The sequence below is a fragment of the Gymnogyps californianus genome, chromosome 15 (assembly GCF_018139145.2).
Source record: "Gymnogyps californianus isolate 813 chromosome 15, ASM1813914v2, whole genome shotgun sequence".
NCBI classification, from domain to species: domain Eukaryota; kingdom Metazoa; phylum Chordata; class Aves; order Accipitriformes; family Cathartidae; genus Gymnogyps; species Gymnogyps californianus.
This window is the reverse complement of record NC_059485.1, coordinates 3814708-3840810: the sequence shown is the minus strand read 5'-3', so window position 1 is coordinate 3840810 and position 26103 is coordinate 3814708. Positions and strand designations below refer to the sequence as shown.

Below are 26103 nucleotides of genomic sequence, written 5' to 3'. Positions count from 1 at the left end.
ATTTCATTTCCTGAGTGGAAGAAAACAGCACTGTCTGTAGCCTACAGCCCTTGGGCAAAGACTGTGCCAGGTCCGCCGGTCCTGGTAGAAGCTGTTACAGTCACTGGGAACAGAGGATGAAGCAGCTGTGTTTTGGGGGCAGGGGGAGCATCCTTCCTTTCTGATCCTGTGCAGGGACATTCACTACGGTCACACCATGGGCGTCTTCTCTTGTGAAGGAGAACATATGATTTTGAAGTGGCCATCACCAGGGCTAGGAATGGCCCCAGCGCTTCCCATGCTGCATATCCCCGTGTGAGAGGGAGCAGCTCCTTCCCCTATGTGATAGGAGGTGCTGTGGCACGATTTGGTCTCTTGTACAGCGGAGCCATGTCCAGGGAAGCAGAAGCCACAGGTTTCCACCGGCTCTGGGACCCTGCCGCCAGTGGATCCATCACCAGCCCTGCCTGCTTCCACCAGACGATCTGCAAATAAACTATGCGTGTTAGCTTAAGGGGTTTTAGGAGCACCTTTTACGCAAGAAAAGCTTTGCAGTGCTGCACTAGAGCCTATAAAGAGCTGGTCCTGGAACTGGAGAGGACATCCACCTCCCACCACTTCGATAAAGCCCACGGCACTGTGTGTTGTAGGTAATGCATCGCCTACGTGCTCGCACCTCGTCCTGCCACCCTGGGAGGTGAGATCTGAGGGGGAGATTGGAAAGTGACTTGAAGAGGAAGGCTGAAGGTTTAGCACTAAAGCAACTGTAATACTTATAACGTTACATGTAAATTGTCTTTTCATTAAATGCTGCTTTTGTAGCATATGCAAATGCAATGGTGCAGCACTGTGCGAGGTGCCAGAGCTCCGGCGAGCGCAGCGTGGCAGACAGGCTGCCCACGGCCGGTTCAAGGGCCCATGATGCTCTGTCGAAGGGCTCTGCTCTGTCATCTGAGATCTGATAAGCAAGGTTAGACCAGGGGTATTAAAAAGCACACAGTAAATGTCTTTGAACCTGGCGGCCTCCCTTAAAAGTGAACGTTCAATGCCACCGTGTCCTTCGCCAAAGCAGATAGGAATGGCTTGAATTACAGTTCTGCTGGAGAGTGACTCCGAGCCACTCACCAGCTTGTGGGCTTTTCCTCTGTGATCTTTGACATCCAGCATGACTGGCTTTGAAGTGTACGTATGTAAACATGTATGTGTGTGCATAAATAGGTAGACAGACCTTTTTATTTTTAAAGGCAGAGGAGGAAAGGAGGAGGGAGAATAAAAACATCTTTTCTATGTTGACTTGCTGTATGTTATCCTTTCCCTATCTTTTCTCCCTAAAGCAAAGACTTGTGAAGCCACTCTGGCTCCAGAGCTAAAACTTTGGCGTTTGGTGCTGCAAGATAATTCAGCAGACCGGCTACATCGTTAGCCTGTTTGAAGGAGCAAGTAGCCTGTGTTACCATGGTTCTTGCCAGGCCAAAGCAGCCCCAGCACAGCCCCGAGCGAAGGAACGCAGAGCTGCAATTGCCACGAAAGCCCTGGCTCTTCCTCGGGCAGGTGATTCACTTTGGAAGAGGGTTGGCTTTTTGGAACTCCTCCTCCCCACGGCTCAGCTGCCCCTCGGCCTCTGGATGGAGACCGGAGAGTTGCTGGTTGACGGTGCAGCTCCAGCCCCTGCATGGCAGTGGGAAGCTGTGCCTGCGACTTTGCAAGAGAGTGACTGAGAAGGGGGTTACAGTGGAGAATCAGGGCACAGGGGTCCAGTCCACCTCCTCTTCCAGGCTCGGACTCAACCGCATTGCACATCCCTGGCTTTACTTTTCCTCCCTACCCCTGTTACGAACTGGCTCTGCTTTCTGTCCCTCCCAGCGGTACCTGGGAGCGTGTCCACCGCAAGCTCCCCATCCTCTCCCAGTCCCCCCCAGCGCAGCCAGCACTCACCTTTGGAGGAGTCCTCCCTGCGGTGGCAGGTCCCAGCGCTGGCTTGGCAGGAGACCACCTCTCCCTTCCTCCGCAGGTGGGTCCAGCCCAGGAGCAGGGAGCAGATGAGGGCGCAGAGGCAGAGCCCCAGCAGCAGGTACACCACCAGCCACGGCTCCTGCTCCACGCACACCTTCTGCTCCAGCACGGCCGTGGGCGGCGAGGCCGTGACCAGGGCGGCTGGCGGAGGTGGGGTGGCCACCAGGGCACCCGCTGTGGGCCAGGCAGAGATGGGTGTGCTTAGAAACCCCTCAGGCACATGCTTCACACTATTGACTTTTTGATAGGGAAAGTGCTAATAGCACTTGTGCATTCTGCTTGGAAAGAATTTGAAAGCAGGTATGCACCGCCTCTGCTTGTATTTCTCTTCCATGGCGAGGCAGAGGAGATCCCTTCCCACCCCGCCTTCCCACCCCGCCTTCCCACCATTCCCCCTTCTTCCGTGATCACGTCTCAACCCCAATGTGGGAATTGCAGATCTCAAGGAAAATAACCCGTCCCCTCCCGCTCCCCCTCCCCAAGGGCTGGAGGCAGCTCCGCGAGGTGAGAAATGCAGCTCCTGATCCTGCCCCTGGCTGGTAGAGCCGCAGGACAGGTCTGTAAAACACCGACACGCAAAAGGGAAAACGCGCTGTATGATGGAGTTATACGATGGAGAAAACAGGAGGGAGGCAGATGCCCTGCTTTGCTTTTCCCCGGTCCCGGTGAAATGGCAGCGCACAAACACGGAACCCCCCAGGACGGAGAGAGGGGGGGGTTTGCTGCCCCTTTCCTAGCTTCGGTCCCATAACCTGGCTCCTCTTCCAGCCCAGCCCTGGGGGGTCCTGCCCCACATCCCCACTCTGCCTGCCCTTGCGCGCAGCCTTACTTTCGCAGGACGGGGCGCATTGCCTCGGGTGCTGCCCGCAGACCGTGGTGCAGTTGATGCATTTTTTCAGGAGTTCATCGTAGTAGAAGCCGGCTCTCCTGTTGCAGTCCCTGGACTCTGCGGGAGGGGAGGGAGATGAAAACGGTGTCCTGAGCATGTCCTCCTCCCCTGTCATTTGAGCACCAGGTTCCCAAACCGCTGCCCTCCCACCGCCCCCGCGCCTGGCTTCGTGCACGGACGAGCCCGCGGCCGCTCTGAACAAGCTCACGGCTCCAACAGGCACAGGGCGAGACCTGCACGCTGCTGTAAGCGCTGACAACCTCTCCAGGGCTGGCAGGGTGACAGATCCATGGGATTTGCGGTAGTGTTTGGCCGTATGATGAAAACTGGGGGAAGGCATCTGCTGGCAGCTGCACGGGGAGGGGACAGTACGCAGCCAGACATGTGCAGCCATACCCACCTGCGGCAGGGAGCTCCTGGTCGCTGCTCTTAGAGCTCCTGCTGCCCGGGGGCTTTTCAGGACACACCAAAACCTGCCTGAGCGCTAGCTTGGCACCCCGGGGATGGCATCTCCTATCCTCAACGGGGAGATGGGACTTGTCGCTGCATGCAGCCCTACCACAGGGCTGGGGCCCCTGTGCCCTAGGACAGGGTGCAGCAGTCCTAGACCGTGGCTCGCCGGGGAGGGAAGGGGCCGTGCACGGGGTTGTGTACGGGGTTTGGGTGCAAAGTGCATCTGTCTCTTTTCCTCCTCCCCAGCTGTTATCACTACGCCTTGGTGCCTGCCCCAGCACAGGGCTCGCAGTACAGCCTTGCAAACCTACAGCTTGAGTTTATCGTTATCCGCATCAACTGAACCTGACGTACCTCGAGGCCCTGCCTTTGGAAGGCGGGGTGTCACCGATGGCGGGGATATGAGCGTCGATGCAGCTCTGCGAAGGCTCCCTGTGACCCCAGAAAGGAGCAGTACAGAGATGTGGGCAACTTGATCCTGGTCCGTGCTGAGCTGTTGCCAGACCCAGCCCATTGCTGGGAAGCTGTCACGTTCCCCAGCGTTTTTGGCTCAAAGCTCTGTTAAGCTGAGCTGGCTCGGAGCCTGCCCTGTGGTTCCTCCTGGGGCCTGATCCCCCCTCCCAGCTTTGCCCCATCGCTGCCTGCTTGGTCCAGCGACAGCTCCACAGGCAATGGCCCCACGGTGCCCACGACCGGCCGCCCGGCACTCACCGCACAGGGCAGCACACCTCCTCACTGTGGGCCGGCCGCATACGAGGCTGCAGGGGATGCACTGGCAGACGAGGGTGTCCCAGTACTGCTGATCGGTGCAGTTGTTCATGGCATCCCACCTGACGTGTGTCCCATCCATGGCTGCAGAATGACAGGCAAGTAGGTACGGGGTGACCACCACGGGGCTGCCCTGCAGCCGCCTCGTCCCTTTCCTAGGGCTGGGACCCCTCGCAGGGGGATGCCCGGCTGTGCCTCAGCCCTCTCTGGTCCTAAGCTTGGGCAAGAGCATACGGCAAAATCTGCTTCAGGCTTAGCAGACTCTTCAAATTATAACGCTACATGAGCATGTCCTGTGCCGGTCCCTGGGGACACGCAGGGAGAAGCACCCCGGCTTATAGGCGGCCCTGTGCTGCGCCCTGAGGGTCTGGGCATGCATGCATCTGCCTGCAGGAGTAAGAGCAGTGGGAACTGCTCCTGTCTTTATATGCTTTTCTGAAAAAAAACAGAAATACGACCAGAATGACCACTGGCAATGTCTTCTGAAACAATTTTTAATTCTGGAAACTTCTGTGGCGTCAGGGCGGTTTGTGCCATCCTGTGTGTAATTTCTGACATCTCCTTTTGGTGTTCTGGCATCATAATGAAACCTGATTCTGATGTGTAAAACTCCCCCAAGCAGCAGCAGGAGTGACACCTCTCTGGGAGAGCTTTAAGCACTGGTTTAACCAGTGCCAGCTGGGACACCTGGAGGTGGACGTGCTCTTGTCCCCACGAGGAGCCGTTCATCCCATCCTCCTCTGCCGCGGTGCGCCCTGTGCCCGTGTGAGCTGGGTGTGATGCCGAAGGCACAGGAGCGAGGCAGCAGCCCTCAGCAGCACAAAAATCTAGCCAACAACTTACAGCTTCAAGAATTAGCTTGCTAATGAGCATCTACTTATTAGCAGCTGAAATATTTGTGCGTGTCCCCATCTTTGGGTGCTGCATATGCTCTGTCTGCAGCCTCACCCGTGCCACCGCAAGGTTTGGCCTTGGAGGCAACCCGAGTGCCAGTGTTGGTCCCTGCTGATCCCCCGCTGCTCAGCAGTACCTGTCAGCATGCCGTGCCGTGCCGTGCCGTGCCGTGCCATGCGCGCCGCACGCAGGGTCTGCGGCGAGCACGACCGAGAAACTGCAGGAAGCACTAACCCAGCACGAGGGCGGCCGCAGTGGAAATGTGCCGTTTGCTGACCGCATCCCTCTGCGGAGCCGCGCCGGGGAGCCGCAGCTGTTTCCTGCATGGGTGGACGATGCCGGTGCTGACGGGGCCCGAAAGGTTTAAAACTCCCCGATGCTGCAGCACGGCGCTGGCCTCTGCGTGCCCAAAGGCTGCACCGCAGCCTTTGCAAAGCCAAACTTTGACTTTTATAGAGAAAAGCCCCTGCACTCTGGCTGGGATCTCTCCTCTCTAGTAGTTGGGAGCGTGCAGCAGTCGGGCACTTTGCGTGTCCGTCTGTCCTGCCATTGCCTGCACAGCACGTTCCCTGCAGAGGGGCTGAGGATGGGCTTCCTCCGCTGCCTGCTGTGGACTGGCTCCTACCCGGGGAGCATATTTTGTGTCCCATTCTCAGGGGGTCGGGGATAAATCCACTCTGCGCAGGGATGCTGGCCTTATAGTCCCAGTTGTTCAATTAACATTGCTATAAAATTAAATAATTACTTTCTATCGAGGCGACTGAAGATATTCCCCAGGGCAGTGCGAGGCTCAGGCCGGCACTCTCCTCAGATGCTCTTTGAAGATATTTTGTACCCAAAGAGAAGAAAGAGAAGACCCTGACGGATGGTGGCGAGCCCTGGGGATGGCGGTGAGCCCTGGGGATGGCAGTGAGCCTGGCCGTCCTTGAGCCACGGTGGAGTTTCACGTGGGATAACTGCATGGGAAACGGAGATTTGGGGCTGTGTCTAAGCTGGGGGGCTGCAGGCTGGGCAGCTCCTTCCCCGCTGCTGCTCTCCTGCGAGGGCAGATCCAAGCTGGGTGTTTGGCCCCATCTAGGAAAAATCCTGCCTGATGGCTGAGCTCCCCTCCCTGGGGAGCCTCAAGGTATGCGTGGTGCTCCCCGCACGGCGCAGCCGGGCTTTGCACCCATGCGTTTTCCAGCAGAGCCGGGTGCGCCTCCCCCTCTGCCTCTGCACCCACCAGGGACCAGCACCCCAAATTCCCCTATGGACCCCTCGTCCAAAGCATTAAGCATCCATTTCATCTCCAGCCCCATGACGCTGACCGTCTCCAGCAGAGTGGAAGCCCTTTGTGGTGGCTCTGCTCCTCCCGTGACAGCCTGGGGAGACCCTCCGCTCCTTGCCAGCACTCGGGAAATGTCGCCGTGGCCCCCAGCCTTGGCACGGCCAAGCCCCTCACCCCCATCTCCCCGCGCAGCCCCTCCATGGGGTAACTCACGTTTAACTCTCCCGCAGCGTCTAGTCCCCCTCGGCTCCTGCCATTGCACTGCGAGCTCCAGCCCTGAGCCCGCGCATTGCTCGGGAGGTTTATTATTAGAGATAGATTTGATTAATGCCTGGGCCATGCGTTTCCTGGGGTTTCCCCTTATCCCTTCGATGCAAATCGGCCGCACGCACAGCTCATTGCATTGGCTCGCCGGGTGTCCCGGGGCTGCCTGGGGCATGGGGGGCCAGGGAGGGAGGCACCCTCCGGGGCGGTGTGTCACCCGGCACGGGGAAGGGTGTCCTGGGCCAGGCGGCCACGTCGCAGAGGGGCTTGCAGGGGTGGGGGCTCTGCGGCACCGGCCCTTGCATTGCCTGGCTGCATTGGGACGTTTTTTTCTGCAGAGAAGGATGTTTTGCTCTGTAGAGGAAAGAGGTATCCTGGGTCAGGAGAGCCGGCGGGCGACCCTGTGGGTTATTGCTTTCCCAGGCTTTGCCGAGAAGGAGCAGCTGGCGGAGCAAGAGGCCATGCAGCCACAGGGGATGCCTCTGCACAGGGGCTGCAGGTGGAAAGGAGCAAGTCCCCTCGCCGGGGCTCTGTGTCACGACCGGCAGAGCCCCGTGGGTAACATCCCGCCGATGCTGCACGGCACCGAGGGCCGGCCACCCTCGCCTGCCGGAGCCGCTGCGGCTTACCCTGCCTCCGGCCGGGACTGAGCACCGCTCTGGGCACCCGTCCCTTCCCTGTCCACAGGATGGTCAGCCCACGTCACTCACCTGTCTCTCGCTCACGGCATGTAGAGCATCTCGTGGGCCCCAATAACATCCTTCAAACACCACTTTTCTGTAGCACGTCCGTGCCTTGGAGGCGGGAGGGTTGCAGGAAGGCTGCGCTGTCCTGTGCTGCCCTGTCCTGCATGGGCAATGGGGGTCCTGGCTGGGCTCCGGGCCCAGCACTGCCCTCGCTGCTGGCAGTGGAGGTACACGACGCATTAATAACACAGCTTGGTTTTCACAGAGGGAAAGAGCTACCTCTGCGCTGGTGGCAGCTTCCAAGAGTATAGCTGTATATTTATTTTTAGATCTCACCTCACCCTGCAAGTGGAATGGGCTTGATCAGCAAACCCACGAAGGAGCAGGCAGGAGGCACCCCCAGGGCTGCCTCAGCGGTGGGATTCAGATCGCACCATGGTGCTGAGAGCATCTGCCCTTGCTCAGCCGGCGCAGGAGGGAGCGGGCTGCGATCACCGCCACAGCTGCCCTGGTGCCTCCGACCAGCAAAATACCCTGAGTAGATCTGGCCGGTGGCACGAGGCTCCATAGGGAATGTCTAGTGAAAGCAAAGCCAGACTGTGCAGTTACTGGTTTCCCCCTTTTCCACTGGCAGTGCATTCGTTTCTGGAGGTTTCTCCCCCTTCCCACAGAGGTGCTGGGCAGGGCTGGGCCGTGGCCGTGGCCGTGGCACTGGGAAGGGGCGAGGGGCACTGGGAGCACGGCAGGACAGTGACTCAGCTCAGCCCGGTGGAACCTTTCTGCAGAAGCAGCTGAAGGGGGAAGGAAGAAGCAATACCTGTTACTTTCTATAAACATCAGCGGGGCAGCGTCAAGGTTTTTTCCGTTCAGTTCAAAAACTCCTACTCTGTGCTTGCCATGGTGATCTGCAACTGAGAGACACCAAAAGGCCCCTTGCAGGGTGCGATGCTCTGTGTCCATTGCAGGGACGTTGGAGGCTGAACCTGCTCACAGGGAACAAAGCCCAAAGCAAAGAAATCCAACACCTCATGGCTGCTTGGCTCCGCCGTGGCTGGATGTGGCCCATCGTGTCCCAGCTCCTGTGGGAGGGAGGGAACCAGCATCGGCACCATCCGATGGACCACGGGGCTTGGAGCGAGGACTGGGAGAGGAGGCACACCATGGCCACAGGGACGCTGCGGCACCAATGCTGTGCCGCGTCTCGTGGCTCTGCACGTGCATCTGGTGCAAAGGATGGGATCATTGCTGGGTTTGAGTCTCCCGCTGGGAAGACCTGCGGAGGGTCCCGGGAGGGAGCAGGAAGGCAGAGGCATGGCCGGGAGCGGGGGTTGCATGATGCAAGGGCTTGGGGGAAAATGCACCTTTGACTGCACATAGCTGGTGGCCGTCCATGCGCAGACTCGTCCCACTAGCGCTGTGCCCTCGGCAGATGGCAGAGCCCGTGGCCCGTTCGCCTGCAGAGCTAAAGCCGACGGCAAAGGAAATCATGATTTTGGCATTGCCTGCCCTGCTTGAGCGTGGCGGAGCGTGGCCCTGGAGCGATGGCCCCAGCCCTGCCCTCCGGCTCTTGGGGTTTTGCAGGTGAAACCTCCCTCTGTAAATAGCAGCGGGAGACTTGCAGTTTCCACCCTGGTGTGCCCTCAAGAGGGAAGTGAGAAGCACTTGGGGGCGGTTTGTCCCTCCTCGCCGAGCAGAGATCAGGCAGTGTGATTTCGGCTTTAAAATTCTCAGTGTATGCTGTGACTGGAGCCCCATCTCCCCGGCTGCGTGTCCCAGCAGCCTGACCCTCTGTGCCCCGAGTGGCATCACCCGCTCCCACAGCCTCCGAGGATGGTGTGTGGCTCTTAAGCACCTCCAAGCACGGTCCCCCGTGAGCTGCCGTCTCACAGCCAAGGCGGTGGCTGCCAGCCTGCCCTGCCTGGAGTTGTCCCTGTGCTCTGGGACACAGGCAGGGATTGGGCAGCAGCCGCCAGCACCCTGTTCTGGGTTCCTGGGTTAAACCCTTCCTCTGCTGTGTGCCACTGGTGGGAGAGCATCAATCGGCAGTTCCCCATGCAGCCTCCCAGCGTGGTGCATCCCTCTGCATCCCTCTGCATGGCTTTGCATCCCACAGCATCCCCTCTGCATCCCCCCACATCGTTTTGCATCCCTCTGCATCCCTCTGCATGGCTTTGCATCCCACAGCATCCCCTCTGCATCCCCCACATCGTTTTGCATCCCTCTGCATCCCTCTGCATGGCTTTGCATCCCACAGCATCCCCTCTGCATCCCCCACATCGTTTTGCATCCTTCAGCACCCATCTGCATTTGACTCCAGAGGTGCCACGGTCAATTTGGGGTGATAGAGCCCAGTTTTGTCCCGACGATAAAGTATTTTTTTCTTCTGGGCTTTTGCCCCAGTGGCATTGCTGCAAGGAGAGCTGCAGGTAACAGGCAGACAGGGTGGATAATGTTTGGCTCTGAAAATTTTTCGGGGATGCCTGGCCCTCCCTTTGAGCAGCTTTGCTGGGATATTTTCCTCCCAGCCTCTCCTCAGCCCATCTGCCTTTTGCAGTCCCTGGGCTTGGGCAGGGCTGGGCCTTGGCCAAGGCATTTGCTCTCACACGTGCTCCCTTTGGGACCTGAAAAAAGGGGCTGTGGAGGGGTGAAGGGGAAGAGGAGTCATTTTGGGTCGAAACCGGCAACTGCGAGGCCGGGCTGAGCACAGATGGCTCCGAGCGCAGCTGCTGAGGACTCATTTCTTTCACCCTAACTCCCTGTGGACGCATGCTCTCAAATACGCTGGGGTCAGGATGCGCCCGTCCCCCGTGCACTGCCTGGCTGTCCTCCGTGTCCTGCCACCACCACCGATTCCTCGTGGCAAAGTGCAGAGCTGCTATGTGACCGAAGCCACGGGATTGCCGGTGCACAGTAGCCACCGCCACTGCCTGGTTTTTCGGCGCAGGCGGGTGCATGGCTGGGTCCGTGGCGGCACGCCGGGTATCTGCGCAGGACCTGCACCCATGCACAGCTGCAGAGCCACGGCCATGCTGTGGCCATCCCGTTCATGAAGAATTGCCACGGCGTGCTTGCGGCCGTGTCTCGAGCAGCCCTGGCTGCCTGCTCTGCCTGCAATGCCGCAGCCCAGCTGGGAGCCGAGGGCAGCGACGGCGCAGTCTGGGGGGCCGGAGAGCCCCGGGGTGCAGCTCCAGCTCCCCACTCCTGCAGCTCAGGGGTGCCCATGCATCCTGCACCTGGATGCAACGGCGGGCCCGGCCGTGCTCCCGGCTGTTTGGGTCTCTCCCCAGGAGATGGCACCCTTGGCTAGCCCAACCTGGCTTCCCACTGGGTGCTGGGTGCTGGGTGCTGGGTGCTCTGGCTGCCTTTGTAGCCCAGACATCCTCCAACCGGCCACTCCAGCCCTGCCTTCACCCAGCCAGGCCAGAGCCTCTGTGCCAAGGAGGATGCTGCCCCACAGCAGCCAGGCTGGCTCCTGCCCGCTCCCCAGGGCCAGCCGGGCCCCAGCACCTCCATTTACACCAGCCCCTCGAGCAAGGTGGGGTTCAGATGCCCCCATACACCCCGCACTGCTCCATTCCTCCCTTTGCACCGCGGTCTCATCCTGCCACCATCCCACGGGGCTGCAGCGGGGCATCATCCCAAGGATGCTCGGCACCCACCGGTGTCGGGCGCTGCGGCAGCCCCTGTGCCAGGGGTCTGCCCTCTCACAGCGGCTGTGCCGGGGGGCTGCGTGCGAGCCCCAGGACGAGCCAGCCTTCAGAGGTGCCCCTGTGCATCATTGGGGGTGATGCTACAAGAGCCACCTTGCCAAAACCCGGCACAGATCAGGAGAGGGAAGCGTTACTGAAAACCAGGCTGTGTTCAGGGCTGGCTCCCCGAACCCAGTAGCCAGCTGGAAAGCCAGGACAGCCAGATGGGAAAAGACCCGGCTTGCCTGAGGGCTGGCACAGAAGTGAGGATAAAACCCTACAAATGCATAGCGAAGGGGCAGGGAAAGGAGGCTTCAAGCGCCGGGGCTGCATGCTGAGGTGTGAAGCGTGGGCGGCAGATAAGGGAGATGAGTCAAAGAACAATCTTTGGCCAGAGCAGCGAATTGGGTAACACGGCGTTTTTAACCTGGCGGGAACAAACTCCCCGTCCCCACCTCCGACATCGCTGGCTTTTCTCAGGACGAGAGGCTTTTCTGGCAGGACTCTCGCAGGAAGGGGCTTGCAGGCTGCCGAGGAGCTCTGCTGTTAATTTTTAACACCAAAAACCCTGGGGAAATTCCAGAGGGCTGGAGGGCGGCCAGTGGGAGTCTAATATTTAAAAGGGATAAAAGGGCTGACCCTGGGAATTACAGACCAGGTAGCCTGATCGCAGTCTCTGGGCAAATTATGGGCTGGGTAATTGGGGATACTGTCAGCCAAAAATTAGAAGCTAAAAATGTAATTAAGGTCGTTAGCTTGGTTTCATGGATGGCAGCTCCTGTCAAGTGAGTCGGCTTTGGTTTTTGGCATGTCTCTGGGCTGGCTGATAAAGCTAATTGTGTTGCTGCATTATAATGGGTTTCTCCAAAGTATTTAATTTATGGCCATGTGACATTTTCATTTGTAAAACTTGCATTATATGGAGTCAGCAGAGCAGACATCCGATGGCTGTGGCTGGCAGCTCAGGGGCGGTGGCCAAGGGGGCTAGCAATGGAGGAAGCTGGAGGGACCCGATTTTGCACAGGACAACATCTTTAGCAGGGATGCTGAGGCTCGCAGTGAGAGGAGAGTTGGCAGGGCTGGCAGCCGTTCCCCTCGCAGGGGGATCCGCTCTGCCCGGCCAAACAGGCAGGGCCCAGCCAAAAGGCGGGGGCATACGTGGGAACAAAAGAGCCGGATTTTCCCTGCTAAAGCACAGCGAGGTCCAATGGGAGGAAGCAGCCATGGGACCCGGTCACCGATAACCCGGGCGGGAGCGTAATTAACCATTGGCCCAATTTTAGGAGAAGGGTATGAACTCGCAGGCTTTTGGCGTCTCTGGACAAGAGGAAATCTCTGCTTGGTGGGACATGATTTAATGCGGCTTCTGGGACAAGCTCAAGCCTGCGTGTGTGTGTGTGTGTGTGTGCACCCAGCAAAGCAGAGGGCTGTGCTGGACTATCCTCGTGGTCTTTTCCAGCCCTGTGGAAGCTGCATCCTCCTCTCTGGGCTGCATCAGCTGCAATCGAGTGCTGTGGATTTCCTCCAGTGAATAATTTGGGTCCTTTTATTTTTCCCAATGGGAAACTTGGGCACAGGTAGGGCAGGGCACAGAGACAGTACCTGGGGCAGCCCGGGGGACTTTCCCTCCATCCATGAGGGTGTTTTTCACCCCCATACAGGTTTGTAATCTGTGGGTTTCACCCCTATTAGACGCAGGGTGGCTTGAGGGGCATCCAAGCCTCCCTGGCCAGTGGCTCCCCTGCCAGATATTCCCCAGGCAGGGCTGGGCTGGGGGCTCTGGACCCCCACACAGCCAGCCTGGCTGGCTCAAGGGGCCGCATCCAGCACCCCACGGCTGGGACTCCACTCGGTGCAGGGCAGGAGGAGGGGAGCCCTCGCAGGCGCCGCTCAGTCCCAGCCTGGATCCAGTGGGGATCCCAGGGCTTGCCGGCTTTAAACCATGAATCCTGCCCTCTCCCCTGGGCATCCATCCGTCTGGCTCCACCGTAATGACGGTGAGGTGGCGGCGCAGAGAGATTAAATGACTTGCCCAAGGTCCTGCGGGGAGCGATGGCCACCCAGGAGGAGCACCCAGCCGTCCTGCTCCTGCCCCGGCAGCACCCGGCCCCGCGGGAAAACATACCGCATCACAGCTTAGCCTGCAAAACAAGGCACGGCCACATGTACCACATCCCCATCCCAGTGACGTCTTCACGGACGGAGGCTGTGGATGGTCCTGGCGGGACCTCCACGCCGTGACGGGGAGTGGGTGCTGCTCTCCTCTTGCCAGTGGGGTTTGGTGCCGCCGAACCCTTTCCCGGAGCAGGAGGGTTTCGCCGATGCACTTCCCAGGCTGGGGCTGGCGCAGCCAGAGCCGGTGACTAACACCTCCTGGTTTGCAGCTTGTTTACCTGGCGCTGGGGCTTCGGTTTGGATCGCTGACTCACCGCAGCGCCTTCCCCCTCTGCCACAGCAGCTCCCTGACGAATACTTTCCATTTTCCCATTACTTTAATTGCCCTCGTTTGAGAAAACTGCTCCGGACTGGCTCTGGGCTGACGAGACCTGTTACGCACGGCTGCCCCAACCGGGCATCCCCGCGGCGGGGGCGATGAGGGGACGGCGGGGTGGGACACTCGCCTCCATGGCACACGTGGGGGACCTCTGTGCCACGGCCGTGCCGGGGGCCTGGGGCATGCAGGGACAGTCATCGGCAATGAGTTTTCGGCGGCCCCGCCGGCTGCACACGTCGAACGCGGCACACGGGCGGCCGGCAGCGCGCGCGCGGATGCCGGCTCCGGCATGGCTGAATGCAGCCCGACAGGTTTGCGGAGAGGCCTGTCCCGTTCGGCTGGATTTTTGGAGAGGCTGGAGCCAGCCCCGGCACCAGCCGCTTCCCGCGAGGTGCTGCCGGCTCCGGCGGGGCCGTGCGTGGCGCCAGGTCGTGGCCCCGAGCCACGGTGCAGCTTGGCCGCGTCTCAGGGCAGGCACAGCCTGCGGCGTGGGAGACGCCAGCCCTGGCCCCTGCTCCGTGCTCTGTGCCAACGCCGTGCCCTTTTTTTGGGGGGGGACAGTGCCCCATGGCGCTAGGGAAAGAGCAGCCTCTTCTCTCCTGGAGGGACCCCCCAGCCTGTGGGGTCTCTGCCCCATCTCTGTGCACATCAATGGGGGGGCACGCACTGGTCACCCCTGTCTCCCTCTCCCCCAGCTCCCCACCCAAAGCCCTTTCGGAGGTGCAGTGCCCTGCTCATCCCGGCCGCGCTTGGGGAACACGGGAAGGATGCTGTGCGCGGGGGACCTCGCATCGGCCATGGGTTCTGTGCCTCTGCCACCTCGCGGGGAGCCCCAAGGAGGTGGCAAAGAGCTGGGGACCACCAGGACAGCACGTAGAGGTGTTCCGAGAGCTGCAGAGGGGCTTTTTGATGGAAAAAAAATGCTGGGCATCTCTGGGACCTGTGGGATGCAGGGCACGCCAGGTCCTCAGCAAGGGATGTGGCGGGGAATAATCCGACAACGTCGGGGATGGAGGGAGGGAGGAAGCGGGGATCAGGGCAGGATAAGAGCGGGTTGGGAGAACTATCTGCCCTTCTCTGAAGAGCAAGCATTCTGCAGTCATGTGCCAGGTGAACCCTGGACCCGTGGCGAGGGCGTCAGGGTCTGTAAATCCCGGAGGGAAAAATCCTCCCTCCCTGGGGAAGGGCCGTGCTGCTTTTACAACATTAGGATCAAGGAAAAGGTGAGCAAATCCACCCAAACTGGTGATGCGTGGGGGGCTGGTGGCCACCCCTCAGCCTTCATCTCCCTCCTGGGAGCATCGCATGGGCTCGGGGCCACCCGGGCAGCCGGTGCGGGGCCGGGTGAGGGTGCAGCAGTGCCACTGGTGTGGGAGCAGGGTGAGCCCCACAGATCCGCTGTGCCGTCCTAATCCGTGGCACACCAGCACTGTGCGTGCTGCAAGTGGCGATGGCAGGAGGGAGAGAGATGATTAAAGCAGCCTTTGATGAAGCAAAAATTAATAAACAAGCAGGCAATTGTGCTGGTCTTTATTTACTTGAGGATGACAGTGTGGAGCCGGCGCGGCGAGGCCGGCGAGGCCGGGCCCCACATCAAACGGCGGGGCAGTGCCGGGTGCGAGGGGACTGCGCCGCCGCCTCTTCTCCAACGGGTTTTTCCTGGTCCCAACAAAGCCGGGAAGGTCTGCGTGGCTGTTCCTTATAGCAGGGCTCCATCCCATGCCAGCGGGGGATATTGGGGTGAGCGGGAGATGCTGTGTGCCACTGCAGCATCCGAGCGTGGCGGGACGTGCCGGGCTGGGGTGTATTTTGGAGGTGCCACTTGGCACACTCGCCCCGTCCCTCAGCTCCAGGGCCGGCATTCCCACCTCTCTCCTGCCCCGGTGATGCTTCACAGGCGCTGAGGTCCCTGCTCTGGCCCTTGTCTGGCTGATGTGCAGAATTAGGGCTGGGAGACTAAAACCAGACCCCGCGGGTCGGTCCCTCGGCCACCCCCAGGGGCAGAGCCGGGAGGCCAAACCCGCGCCCTCGTGCCGGGTTCTTATCGCCCGGTTGGGTGTATTTACCCGCCGGTGCTGCTGGTTTCCACCAGATAAAAACGCACTGGACAAACAGGAGTTCCCCGCCGGCCCCGGGGCGGTGGCACAGCGGGGGATGTGGCTGAGGCGGGACGTGCACCCCTGTCCCTGCTTCGTCCCCGGTGGGTCCCCAGTGCTGCACGTCACAGAACTGCAGGAAGGGCACGAGGCCGCATTGCCCCCCACTGAATTTGAGGGTCCAAGCGGGTGATGAACCCCCCATGTGCCCACCCATGCCAGGACTGGGACTGTGCCCAAGGTTGGGGACGGGGTCAGGGTTAATGGGGGCAGAGCCTTTGCTGCAGGGGTTTGGCACCCCAGGTCTGTGCCACCCATGGGGCCATGGCACCATACACTGCTTGAGTGTGGGGGCAGCAGTGTGGGCTGGCCCCGGGGAGGGCTGCATCCTGGGGCACCCCTCTGTTGGGGGGTGGCTCTGGGGGTGCAAACCCCACACGTTGCACTGTGTCCCCACTGCTGGGTGACCAGGAGGGGCCTGGGCTGTGCACGGGGCTGTACAGTGGGGGGGTCACAGCACTATATGGGGGAGCTGTGCATGGGGGGGTGGCTGTGCACAACATGGGGGTGCCGTGCGTGGTGCAGGGGGTCTGTGCACTGGGGGGGGGGGGGTGTGTTTCATGCATGGTGGGGGGGCGGTGCGTGGCACAGGGGTCCCCACACAGTGGGTCAGTGCATGAAGGGGCTTGTGTGAGACAAGGGGTCTGGTGCACAGCATGGGAGGGGCCGTGCGTGGGGGGGGGGGGTCAGTGCAAGGGGTGGGGGGGCCGTGCACGGAGGGGGGGTCAGTACAGGGGAGGGGGGAGGTCTGTGCACGGTGAGGGGGGTCCCTGCACGGCAGGGCTGCGCAGCAGAGCGCCGCGCCGAGGGCAGAGTGCGGGGGGGCCCCACGCAACTCCTCCTGCGGGGGCTGTGCCGAGCCGAGCCGAGCCGAGCCGAACGGAGCCGAGCCGAGTCGAACCGAGCCGAGCCGAACCGAGCCAGCCGGCCCCGCCCCCAGCTGTCAGCGCACCGCCCCTCCCCCACGGCCGAGGGGGGCCGAGGCGGCCCCGCCGCGCCCTCCCCTCTCCTTGCATCCCATTGGCCAGGGAGGCCTTTTGTTAGCGGCGGATGCCCGCCTCCATTGGCAGGCGGGGACGTCCGTCCGCGCTGCGGCCCCGCCCCCTTTTCCGCCTGGCTCCGCGACGCTGGAAACTTTGCGGGCGGCGCAGTCGGTCAGCGGCGCCCGCAGCGCCGAGCACCCAGCGCCGAGCACCCAACGCCGCACCGGAGCACAGCGGGGCCCCGCGCCGCGCCGCCGGGCACAGCCCAGCCCAGCCCCGCAGGGCGGGGGCACCGCGGCCCTTGCGCGCCCCTCCGCGCCGCCCGGCCATGCGCGCCCGCTGAGCCGCAGCGGAGGCGGCCGCCTTGCAGTTTGCTCCCGTCCCCGGTTTTAATTTAATCTCTTTTATTTATCGGGTTTTTTTGGGGGGTTTGGTTTTGGTTTTTTGACGCTTCCCCCCCCCCCCCCCCGCGCTCCGCAGGCGCCAGGCGGAGGCCGCGGCCCGCGGTGAGGGCGGGCGCGGGGCGGCGATGGGCGCGGCGGCGGGCGGGCGCTCCGCGGGGCGCTGAGCGGGCGCGCAGCGGGCGCGGGGCGCGCCATGGCCGCCAAGGACAACCCCTGCAGGAAGTTCCAGGCCAACATCTTCAACAAGAGCAAGTGCCAGAACTGCTTCAAGCCCCGCGAGTCCCACCTGCTCAACGACGAGGACCTCAACCAGGTGGGACTTTCCCCCCAAAACCCGCTGTTTTCCCCCCAAAATCCGCGCCGGTGCCCCGCCCCCTGCCCGCCCCGATGCGTCCGGCCCCGGGGCGCCCTGGGTCCCCGTGGGGTGTCTGCTGGCCCCGTGGGTAGCCCGGGGTCCCGTGGATGATGTAGAGCCCCGTGGGTGCCTGATGGCCCCACGGGTACCTCGGGGTCCGCTGGGTAGCTTAGGGTCCCACAGGTGGCCCGTGGATAGCCCAGGATCCTATGGATAGTATAGGGTCCCATAGATGTCCTAGGGTCCCACGGATAGCACAAGGTCCCATGGGTGCCTGCTGGCCCCATGGTTAGCGTGGGTTCCCATGGGATCTCCAGGGGTCCCGTGGGGTGCCTGCTGGTCACATGGATATTGTAGGGCCCTGTGGGTGCCTGCTGCTCCCACGGGTAGCACAGGGACCTACAGGTATCCATGAATCCCATGGGGTGTTCAGGAGCCCCGTGGGTGCTCTCTGGTCCTGTAAGGTGTCCAGGGGTCCCATGGGGTGCCTGCTGACCCCGTAGGTGGCATGGGGTCCCATGGGGTGCCTGCTGACCGCATGGGTAGCACAGGGACCCAGAGGTATCCATGAATCCCATGGGATGTTCAGGAGCCCCATGGGTGCTCTCTGCTCCTGTAGGGTGTCTAGTGATCCCATGGGGTGCCTGCTGAACCCACAGATACCCAGGTGTCCCACGGGGCACCCAGCATCCCCACAGTGGCTACTGGTCCCTTAGGCCGTGGCCCATCCCAGTGCCTCCTCCCCTGGGGCCTCACCCCTTTCCTGAGGCTGTTTGGGGACCAGCCCCTGCGCTTGGGGGGATCCCAGCCCCTCTTGGGGTGCAGGGCAGCAGGTGGGGGTTATCCTGTGGGCTCCATCGGAAGATCCTGAAAGTCCTGGGAAAAACTCGACTGGAAACAAAACATCCTCTCCTGGATGTGCCAGACGTGGCCCCCCCCCCCCCCATCCTGCAGCCCCCCGCTTTCCTGGGGGGACGGGAAGGTGACCCCTGCCCCTTCCCGGTGAGGGCCCAGCGCGGGCAGGCTAGGGGGCTGCCACGGCTGGGCCTTCCTCTTCCTCCTCTTCCTCCCAGGCCTGATGCAGGCCCGGAGGCCCGTGCACCCGCAGCGGGTGGGCATTTGGGGTGCGGGGGCCTGTCTGTGGTGTTGGGGTGCGGGGAGCAGGGCCTCTCTCCCTCCTCCCACACCTTTCTGGGCCAGGGCTGACATCCCCGCTCCCAATCCTATTATGGCAATGAGATCAGACATATTGCTGCGCTCACTGGGGGGGCGGGGGGGGGGGTGCATAATGAAATCTGAGGGCTAATATGGAAAAAATGTAACTGGAAAAAATGCCGTGGTGTGTGCGGGAAGGGGCGGGCGGTGGGGAGCGTCGCGGCCGTGCCCAGACAAAGGAGCCGTCCTGGAGGGGGCTTGGGAAGAGCCCCCCGCTCCTGGCTGGCTCCTTCCTGCTGCCCCGCCTGGGGTTTTGCCGCCTCCTGGGTGCAATGCTTTTTTATTTTTATTGGGGGGGTTCAAAGCATTGCACGCTGTCCCCCATAGTGCCTGCCCGCCCCTGCCGTGGGGGGCCCGTCGCCCTCCCTGGGGACCCAGGGCCAAGAGCCGTGTTTTGGGCAGCCCCTCGTTTGCTTTGTTCCTGTCAGGGTGGTGGGTGGCCCCGGGGGGGGCTGCCACCATGGCCGGCTCCTGTGGGACGGGGTCAGCCCTGTGGCCGGATCCAGGCCCCGTGCGGGGACTCCGCTTGGGAAAACGGCGCAATCCTGCTCGGCTTCTCGCTTGCAGCTGGGGTGAAGTAATCCTGCTTCCCAGATAAGATGGTGGCTCTGGCAGCGTGTGATGCACGCACGCACCCTCCCACCCCTCCGCGCAGCCCCCCATGCCGAGGAGCCCCCAGCCCTGGCCAGCCCAACGCTTCCCTGCCACCCTGCCTGCCTCCTCTCCGAATTCGTGCCCCTTGTTGGAGGAGGAGGAGGCTCCGTGCTGCAGCGAGGAGCCTGGCTGGATGTGGGGGTGTGCTCGCTCTGAAGCACACCCAGGAATAACGGTTCATTTAACAGCTCTGAATTTTTTTTGCCTTACTGATTTTTTTTTTTTTTTAAGCTTGGTTTGGGTAGAGGGGATCCCACACCGCAACGTGGGGGCTCTGTGCTCGGCGTGTCCCGCTCACCCCATGGACAGGGACCGTGTTGGTGATTACCTAGAGTCAGGCTAGAAAAGTCCTTTTGAGTCATCTGACCTTTCTACTTGGCTTGCAGGAAAGGTGAAGGTACTTCACACTTACGCACTCATGTCTTTTTTTGGATTTTTATTATATAAAAATACCTGTGTGAGTGTTAGGAGCTGCCCTTCCTGCTTCCCGGGGTGCTCCGGGGTGCTGGAGCCGCTCGGGGCAGGGATCGGTGCACATTTGCAAAGAGTCACAAATATTTAGTGGTAGTAGTGGATTCCCGTCGTACTCGGGAACTGAATTAGGAATGGGGCTGGGAGGGGGGAATCCAGCCCCAAACATCAGGATTAATGAGCTGGAGCTCTCTAATAATAATCAGACTTAGTGCTTCCAACTTCAAAGGGCTGCGTGGACGCTAAGTCCCTAATCCCGGGAGCGCTGCGTTCACGAGTTGTTTTTGTGCGTGGCTGTGCTGCCGGATGGGGCTCGGTGTGACTTGGGGTGGCTACGTGTGGTCCCACCACCCGTTGGAGCCCTGGCTGTCCCCCCCGGGCTGCAGGTGGGAGGTGACGTGCCCTTGACATCCCCACCACCACCACCACCCCCCCCACCTGCATTTGACCTTCTGGGGTGCCCGCACGGCATGGGAAAAACTGGATCAGTCACCGCGTCTGCTCCCCCTTTGGGAAAATCTATTGCTGTGGGTCTGCCCCGATGAACCTGAGCCCTGGCGTGGGTGCTCGGAGCCCTGCGATCCTGCGTGGTGGCAGGATCTGGCCTGTGGTCCCTGGCAGACGTGGTGCTGTTGATGGCTCTGTCCTGGCTGCTCCACCTACCTGCTGCCAGCTCCCTTTGTGCTGCCCCTTTCCCGGCAAAGGAGAAATTCCCTTTTCGTGGGAATTCCCTCTTTCCTGGCAAGGCGTGTCTGTGCTGGCACTGCATGATCCCCTTTAACCTCCTGCAAACCTTGTGTGGAGGTCAGCTTTCCAGAGCCTGCCCTGGGAAGATGGACGGTTCCTGGGGACCCTCTTCCATCTCCAGGAGAAAGCTGGCCTGGCCAGCGGGACCCTCTTCCCAAGGAAGCCACTCAGGGCTTTGCAGGCGTGAGGTGTCCCTGTGCGGTCCCTGCTCTCCACGCCGGCTGGTCTGGGCCGAGCCGTGCCTGCGCACACGTGCCTTTGGTTCGTAAGGAAGCTGAAGCCCCCCCAACAGGAACAGGCTGGGAATTAACCTCAAAATTACGCTTGGCCTGAATTGGAAGAAGAGCAGAGCGGAAAGCAGTTGCTTTTAATTTTCTCCATGCGTGTGCTCTCTCGGGGCATGGGGACTGGCACAGATAGAGGAATTTGAGGATGTCTTTCCAGCTACCAGTGTCTTTTTTTTTTTTTTTTTTTTTTTGAGATCATGGCATGGATGCCCAGAGGACCACCCAGTTAGAAAATGGAGCTTGCTGACTTTTCCCACTGCCTCCTCCCGCCGCGGCCGGTGACACCCCTGCCCAGTGATGGAGGGGTGGTTATTTCCATCTCTCCTCTGTTGGACATTATCACTTTCCTACTGTTCTGGATGCTGAACAGCCAGCCGCCAGCAGCTCTGAGGCTGGAGAGTGTCGGTGTTGGGTCGCAGGCTTGGCTTTGCTCTGGGGCATTGCATCGATGGGGCTGTGATGCTCTGGGCCAGGGTCTTATCCTGGTTCTGTGCATTGTCCAAAGGGTGGCAGGGCGAGGGATCATGTCCCGGGCACGCTTTTGCCTCCACCCCCTGCTCTGTGGGGGAGGAAAAGCCCCCTCTTTCCTGGAAAGCAGCCCCCGCGCTTGCATTCCCTGCTCCTGGCTGCTTGTATCATGCTGCAAAAATCCGGCTGTACTTGACTAATTATTAGGACCGAACAGGGGGAGATTCTCTGCAAATGTCAAACCCGCCTCCGTCGGTGGCTGCAGTGGGCAGGGACTTGGGGGACACGGCCGGCGGAGCTGGGGTGGGCAGGGTCGTGGCGGCTGTTCCCCACGGGCAGCATCCCACCCTTGGAGAGGAGCGTGCAGGCAGTGCGGCAGCGGGTGCTCGGGAGGGCTGTCAGGTTGAGTGCTGGGGTCAGCTTTGGGTGCGCTTAACCCTGCGCGTGGCCCAAGGGAAGGGACACGGCGGTGCCTTTGGGTGCTGGAGAACCGTCCCCTTTGCACACTTATTTGTTGCTGGTTTTTTTTGCATGGCGCCACACCTTATCTACTCTGGCACCCCAGGAAGTGATAAATCCCCTCTCTAGCACTCTGGAGAGAAGTTGCGGCTTCTCCCAGGCGCTGAGGAAGCCTCGTTGTGGGAGGTGGTTAGATACGCCTGCTCGCTGCAGGGCAAGCCGGGCTTTGGGGCTGCTAGAGGAGGGGGAGCTGGGATTGCAAAGCCCGTTCCTTCCCACTTCCATTTTGCTGCCGCTTGACAAATTGCCTGTGCGTGCTGCAGCCGGCCTCTTCCAGCTCTTGCTCCGACTGCCCAAGCCGATGGCAGTGCTCGGACCCAAGCACAGCCCTGGGGCCAGGGCCAGGGTATTTGCAGAAGGAGACCGGCTGTTTGCACGAAGGGTGAATTCAACCTTTCCCCTTCCTGTTCCTCCGGTCGCTCGGTCACTCCTGCTGCCCACACGGCAAACTGCCTGGGCAGCTTCTTTCTTTGGGGTTTGCCGACGGCTGGGACAGGGCTGCCGGTGTGCCAGGAGGGCTGTACCGTGCACGGTGCCCACCAGCTGCCCCACGGTAGCGGTGCCTTGTGCTCCTCATGCCCCGAGTCCAGTCTGTCCATTCTGGTTTGGCCTCTTCCTGCACGGTGAGATGTGTTGGTGGTGAAAGCCTGGCCCAGGCGATTTGCAGCTTCGGCAGCAGCCGGCTGATGCCCATACCTGTGCTGTGCAAATGCATTTTTGCAGGAGAGCAGGAGGTGGATGGAGAGGGGGCTGTCCCCACGCATCCAGAGCTGTCCCCAGATGCTGCCTGGGTCTCGGGCTGGAGAAAGCTGAGCTTGGACCAAACCTGGGGGCAGCGAGCAGCCGCCTGGATGCAGAGCTGGGGGATGGAGAGTGCTTTCACGCCGGGAGCTGTTGTGGATGCCCACTGGCAGCACAGCAGCCTCCTGTGCTGGGGTTTGGCCTCGCTCCGCCGCGCATCGCCAAGTGACATACAGCAGAGGGGAAATACCGTACGGGCAGGGAAAGAGAGATGTAAGCAGCTTAACCGCCGAGGCTGGGCTATGTCCGTGGCCCTTGGGATTGCCGCTGGAGCGTGGGTTTGCACAGCGGTGTTTGCAGAGCCTCCCGCCGGCCAGGGTCGTGGGTCTCCAGCGGTCCATGCAGCATCCCGCTGGGAGCATGCAAAATGTGAAGCGATGCCTGTCTCTCAGTTCCTAGGAGCTGTGCTGTGGACAGGAAGGCCTGCTTGGGTATCGCATCCCATTCCCTCCCAAACACCATGTCACATTCCCCATTCCTGCCAGGTGATGGCTGCTCCGACTCACTCGTCAGCAATGTTCTCTCTGGCTCCAAGGTGTGCAAAACCGAGAGCAGAGCGGAGCTGAAACCGCCCAGATTTCCTCTTTTGAGGTTGCAACCACAGTGTTTGTGGTGACTTTCCTCTTGAGCTGCGCCAGAAGCTGGTCCCTGCCTCTGGGGAGCCCTGAGTGGTTCAGGAGTCGGTGCACAGGGGACGATGACCTTACCGTCCCCGCTCTGGGGCCACGCTCTCCTGCGGGTCTGGCTGAGAGCTGTGACCCTGTTGTGCTCCCTGGGTGCAGGGAGCAGCAGGCGCTGCTGTCGCTGCTTTCAGAGAGGCTCCTTTGGTGAATGTTGGGACTGAACCCATAAAGGTGGTGGGACAGGAGTTACCATGGGTTCTTCCACAGCCTGGGCCAGGCTGGGGACATCGTTTTCTCGTGGGGCTGCTGGAAGCCCCAGCACCGCTTCCGCAGTGCGCAGGGCTCTCTGCATTCAGTGTTGGAGGCAGAGGCTAAAGCTCTGCTGCAATGGTCCATTTTTTTTTTTCCCCTTCCCGCTCAATTGCCAAGCCTAAACAAAACAAGCCCTGCCTCCACCCGAGACAGGCTGATTACGTCTGCCGGCAGCCTAAACAGATTATCCCTCCCGCCACGTGCTCGGAGCCAGGAGTCTCTCCCGGCGATGGATTCGGACTTCCCTCAGAGCACGTTGGGGTGGGTGGGGACTGGCTGTGGGGGCATCCCCAGCCCTCCCAGGCGTCCCAGCACCCCAGTGGGGATGTGGGTGCTTTGCCATGGGGCTGAGTCTGGACCCTAGGAGGAGATGTGGATGTCAGCAAAGCTCTCCTTTTCGACCTTGTGCAATGAGCTGCTGCGGGGCACCGCATGGCCGGCATGGTGTGGCTCTGCTCGGTGCTGCCGGGCACCCTGCTTGGCTGGCTGGTTTGCATGGGGGAGGGAAGAGGTGAAGGTACCACCGACAAACACAGCAGGCGTGAAAGCCTGTCTGACGGGCACGCTGGTTGGTGTCACAGCCCACCTCCGGCCCCGTGACCTGGTGCTCTGTGGGCTGTCACACTTCTGTGACCCAACCTGCCCACTGGAAGCAGGTGACCGTGCCTTCTCTGCCCTGCAGCCCTGGGGATGCGCAGGGGTTCCTGTATCACCCTGGGCTTTGGGAAGTGCTGAGTGGCTCTGCACATCCTTTGAGCCCGGTCCCCCAGGCTGCTGGGAATCGCATTTCCAGTGCTGGTGGAGCTGGTTGGGGTGGGGTGGTTTGTCCGTGCCTGGGCAGCATCAGCGCAGCAGCCTGACAGCTTTGTGTAAACTGAGCTGGGGCCGCTTCCTTCTCCGCTTCCTCCCACCCGCCGTGCTGCCAGCGCTGGCCTGGGGCGCGAGGCTGGAGGCAGCGTCCTTCCCCCTTGATGCAACGCAGGCCTGCAGGCCGAGGGGACGGATGCGGTGGCTGGGGCAGCGACCTGAGGGGGCAGGTGAGGGGCTGTGGAGCAGCCACGGCTCCCTGTAGCAGGCCCTGAAGAGAAGCAGGGCCGGGCGGGATCCGAGGCAGGACGGGATGCCTGGGCGTTCCCAGAGGTGCGACAGGAAGCGGAGCGGTGACGCAGGGGCGTTTCTGCCTGAGTCAGCCTCCGCCAGCCGGTCCCACGGGACGGGACGGAACCGGGCACTGTGGGGCTCCAACCCGGCCGCACGTCCCGTGTGGTGGTGCCCCTGGAAGGCACTTCGGCTGTATCACTTTTTTTTTTTGGGTGGCGAGCTGCCTGCGGATCTCTCCCAGGGCGGCGAGGCAGCGGCTCCAGCACCTCCCGGCCGAGGTCGTGGCGGGTGGTTGGCTTTGTCACTGCGAGCAGTGCTGGAGAAACTGGCTCTCCTCTTTCTGCCCGCCCTGCGAGCGTCGCGTCGCCCCACCCCACCCCACCCCAGACGTGAATGCATCGCGCTGCCAGCAGCTGCCCTCCGCTCTGCTTTCCATGTCGTTTTGTGGCTCACCCTTTGGCCAGGTACCGTCCGGATAAAAGCAAAGCTGCCCAGCGCTCGAGCATCCCGTGGGGCTGCTACTGGCGGGGAAAACCACCCAGAGCTGCCCTTCGGACATCGCCGGAGCTCACAGGAGGCAAACGGGGCTCTGCGTGGTCAAAGGCATCCTGGGAACCCTGGGGTTGCTCTAACGCCGTCCCTTAACGTGAGGTTGGACAGATCTGCTTGGACGAGGGACGTTTTTGCTCCGAGCTCTTGCTCGGTGCTGGGTGTTGCATTTTCCTCCTGTTGCTGAGCTCTCCGGAGGAAGCTGAGCTGGTGCGAAGCGACGTGTGGCTCCAGCTCCATCCTGGTGTGGTAACGCTCCCCTGGACCTGCCTCTCGCAGCGGCATCGAGCGGGTTTATTTTAAACCTCGCTCCAGCAGGGCCATTCCAATGCAGGTGTGGTGGGTTTATTTCAGACACTTTGCGTGCTAATTCATATCCCTTTTTTTTAGGCTTGTACCTCTCTGGGCATTTGCTTGGTTTTAGCAGTAGCTTGTTTTCGTTTGGCTTTAAAAAGCGCTGCTGCCTGTTCTTCTGTTAGCGGGTGGAACCGGGCTGCCCACGCTGGCTGGCTCTAATTCATACCTTTCAGCTATTTTGGTTTCAATATCTGAAATTGGATGCTTCTGTCGAAATAAGTATAGCCCACTGGTGCTTTTTTATGACGCCGGTAAAGAAATGACCGTGCTCTATGTTAAGGGCATGTATTTCAGGTGCTCGGTGCTTTATATACAGTCAGTTGAGCCAAAATTGGAGTGGTTGAGGGCAAAATAATGTCTGCTGAGGGGTGTGAGCCGGGCTGAGGTAGGGCAGGGCTTCACGCCTGTAATACTGGGTTAAGGCTGCTCGCTGCTGACCCTTGTGGTCGTGTCCCCTGTTTGGGTTTCATGGTTACTTCATCCCTGGTGTGGCACTTGGACTTGCCTGCTGCCTGTCACACTGGGGGCTGTGTGGGACTGGATGCTGCTGGGGTGCAAGTGGGGTGCTCGGGGTGGCGTGGGATGGTCCCGCCGGGAGGGCTGCAGGGCTGTGGCTTGTGTTGGGGAGAGATTTTGCTCGTGGGGCTTTGCTGGGTTGAGCACTTGGCCGTGCCCAGGGGCTGTACTGGGGCACGGAGGGGAAAA

General features: G+C 61.1%; 2 protein-coding genes across 5 annotated transcripts in view; one reads left to right on the top strand and one right to left on the bottom strand.

Moving 5' to 3' along the window:
* Positions 1-189: 189 nt before the first annotated feature.
* On the bottom strand, positions 190-4184 carry TNFRSF13B (TNF receptor superfamily member 13B). The gene is made up of 4 exons (XM_050906320.1): positions 4046-4184; positions 2822-2938; positions 1915-2166; positions 190-464 (listed from the first exon to the last, which is right to left on the bottom strand). The coding sequence occupies exons 1-4, from the start codon at positions 4182-4184 to the stop codon at positions 190-192; spliced, it is 783 nt and encodes a 260-aa protein (XP_050762277.1).
* A 12798-nt stretch (positions 4185-16982) lies between these two features.
* MPRIP (myosin phosphatase Rho interacting protein) overlaps positions 16983-26103 on the top strand; it is an 82761-nt gene continuing 73640 nt past the window's right edge. For all 4 annotated transcript variants that reach the window (XM_050906336.1, XM_050906335.1, XM_050906338.1 and 1 more), the window contains exon 1: positions 16983-17252. In XM_050906336.1, the coding sequence (XP_050762293.1) occupies positions 17133-17252 (120 nt within the window). In that variant the 5' untranslated portion in view covers positions 16983-17132. The remainder of the gene's footprint in view (positions 17253-26103) is intronic.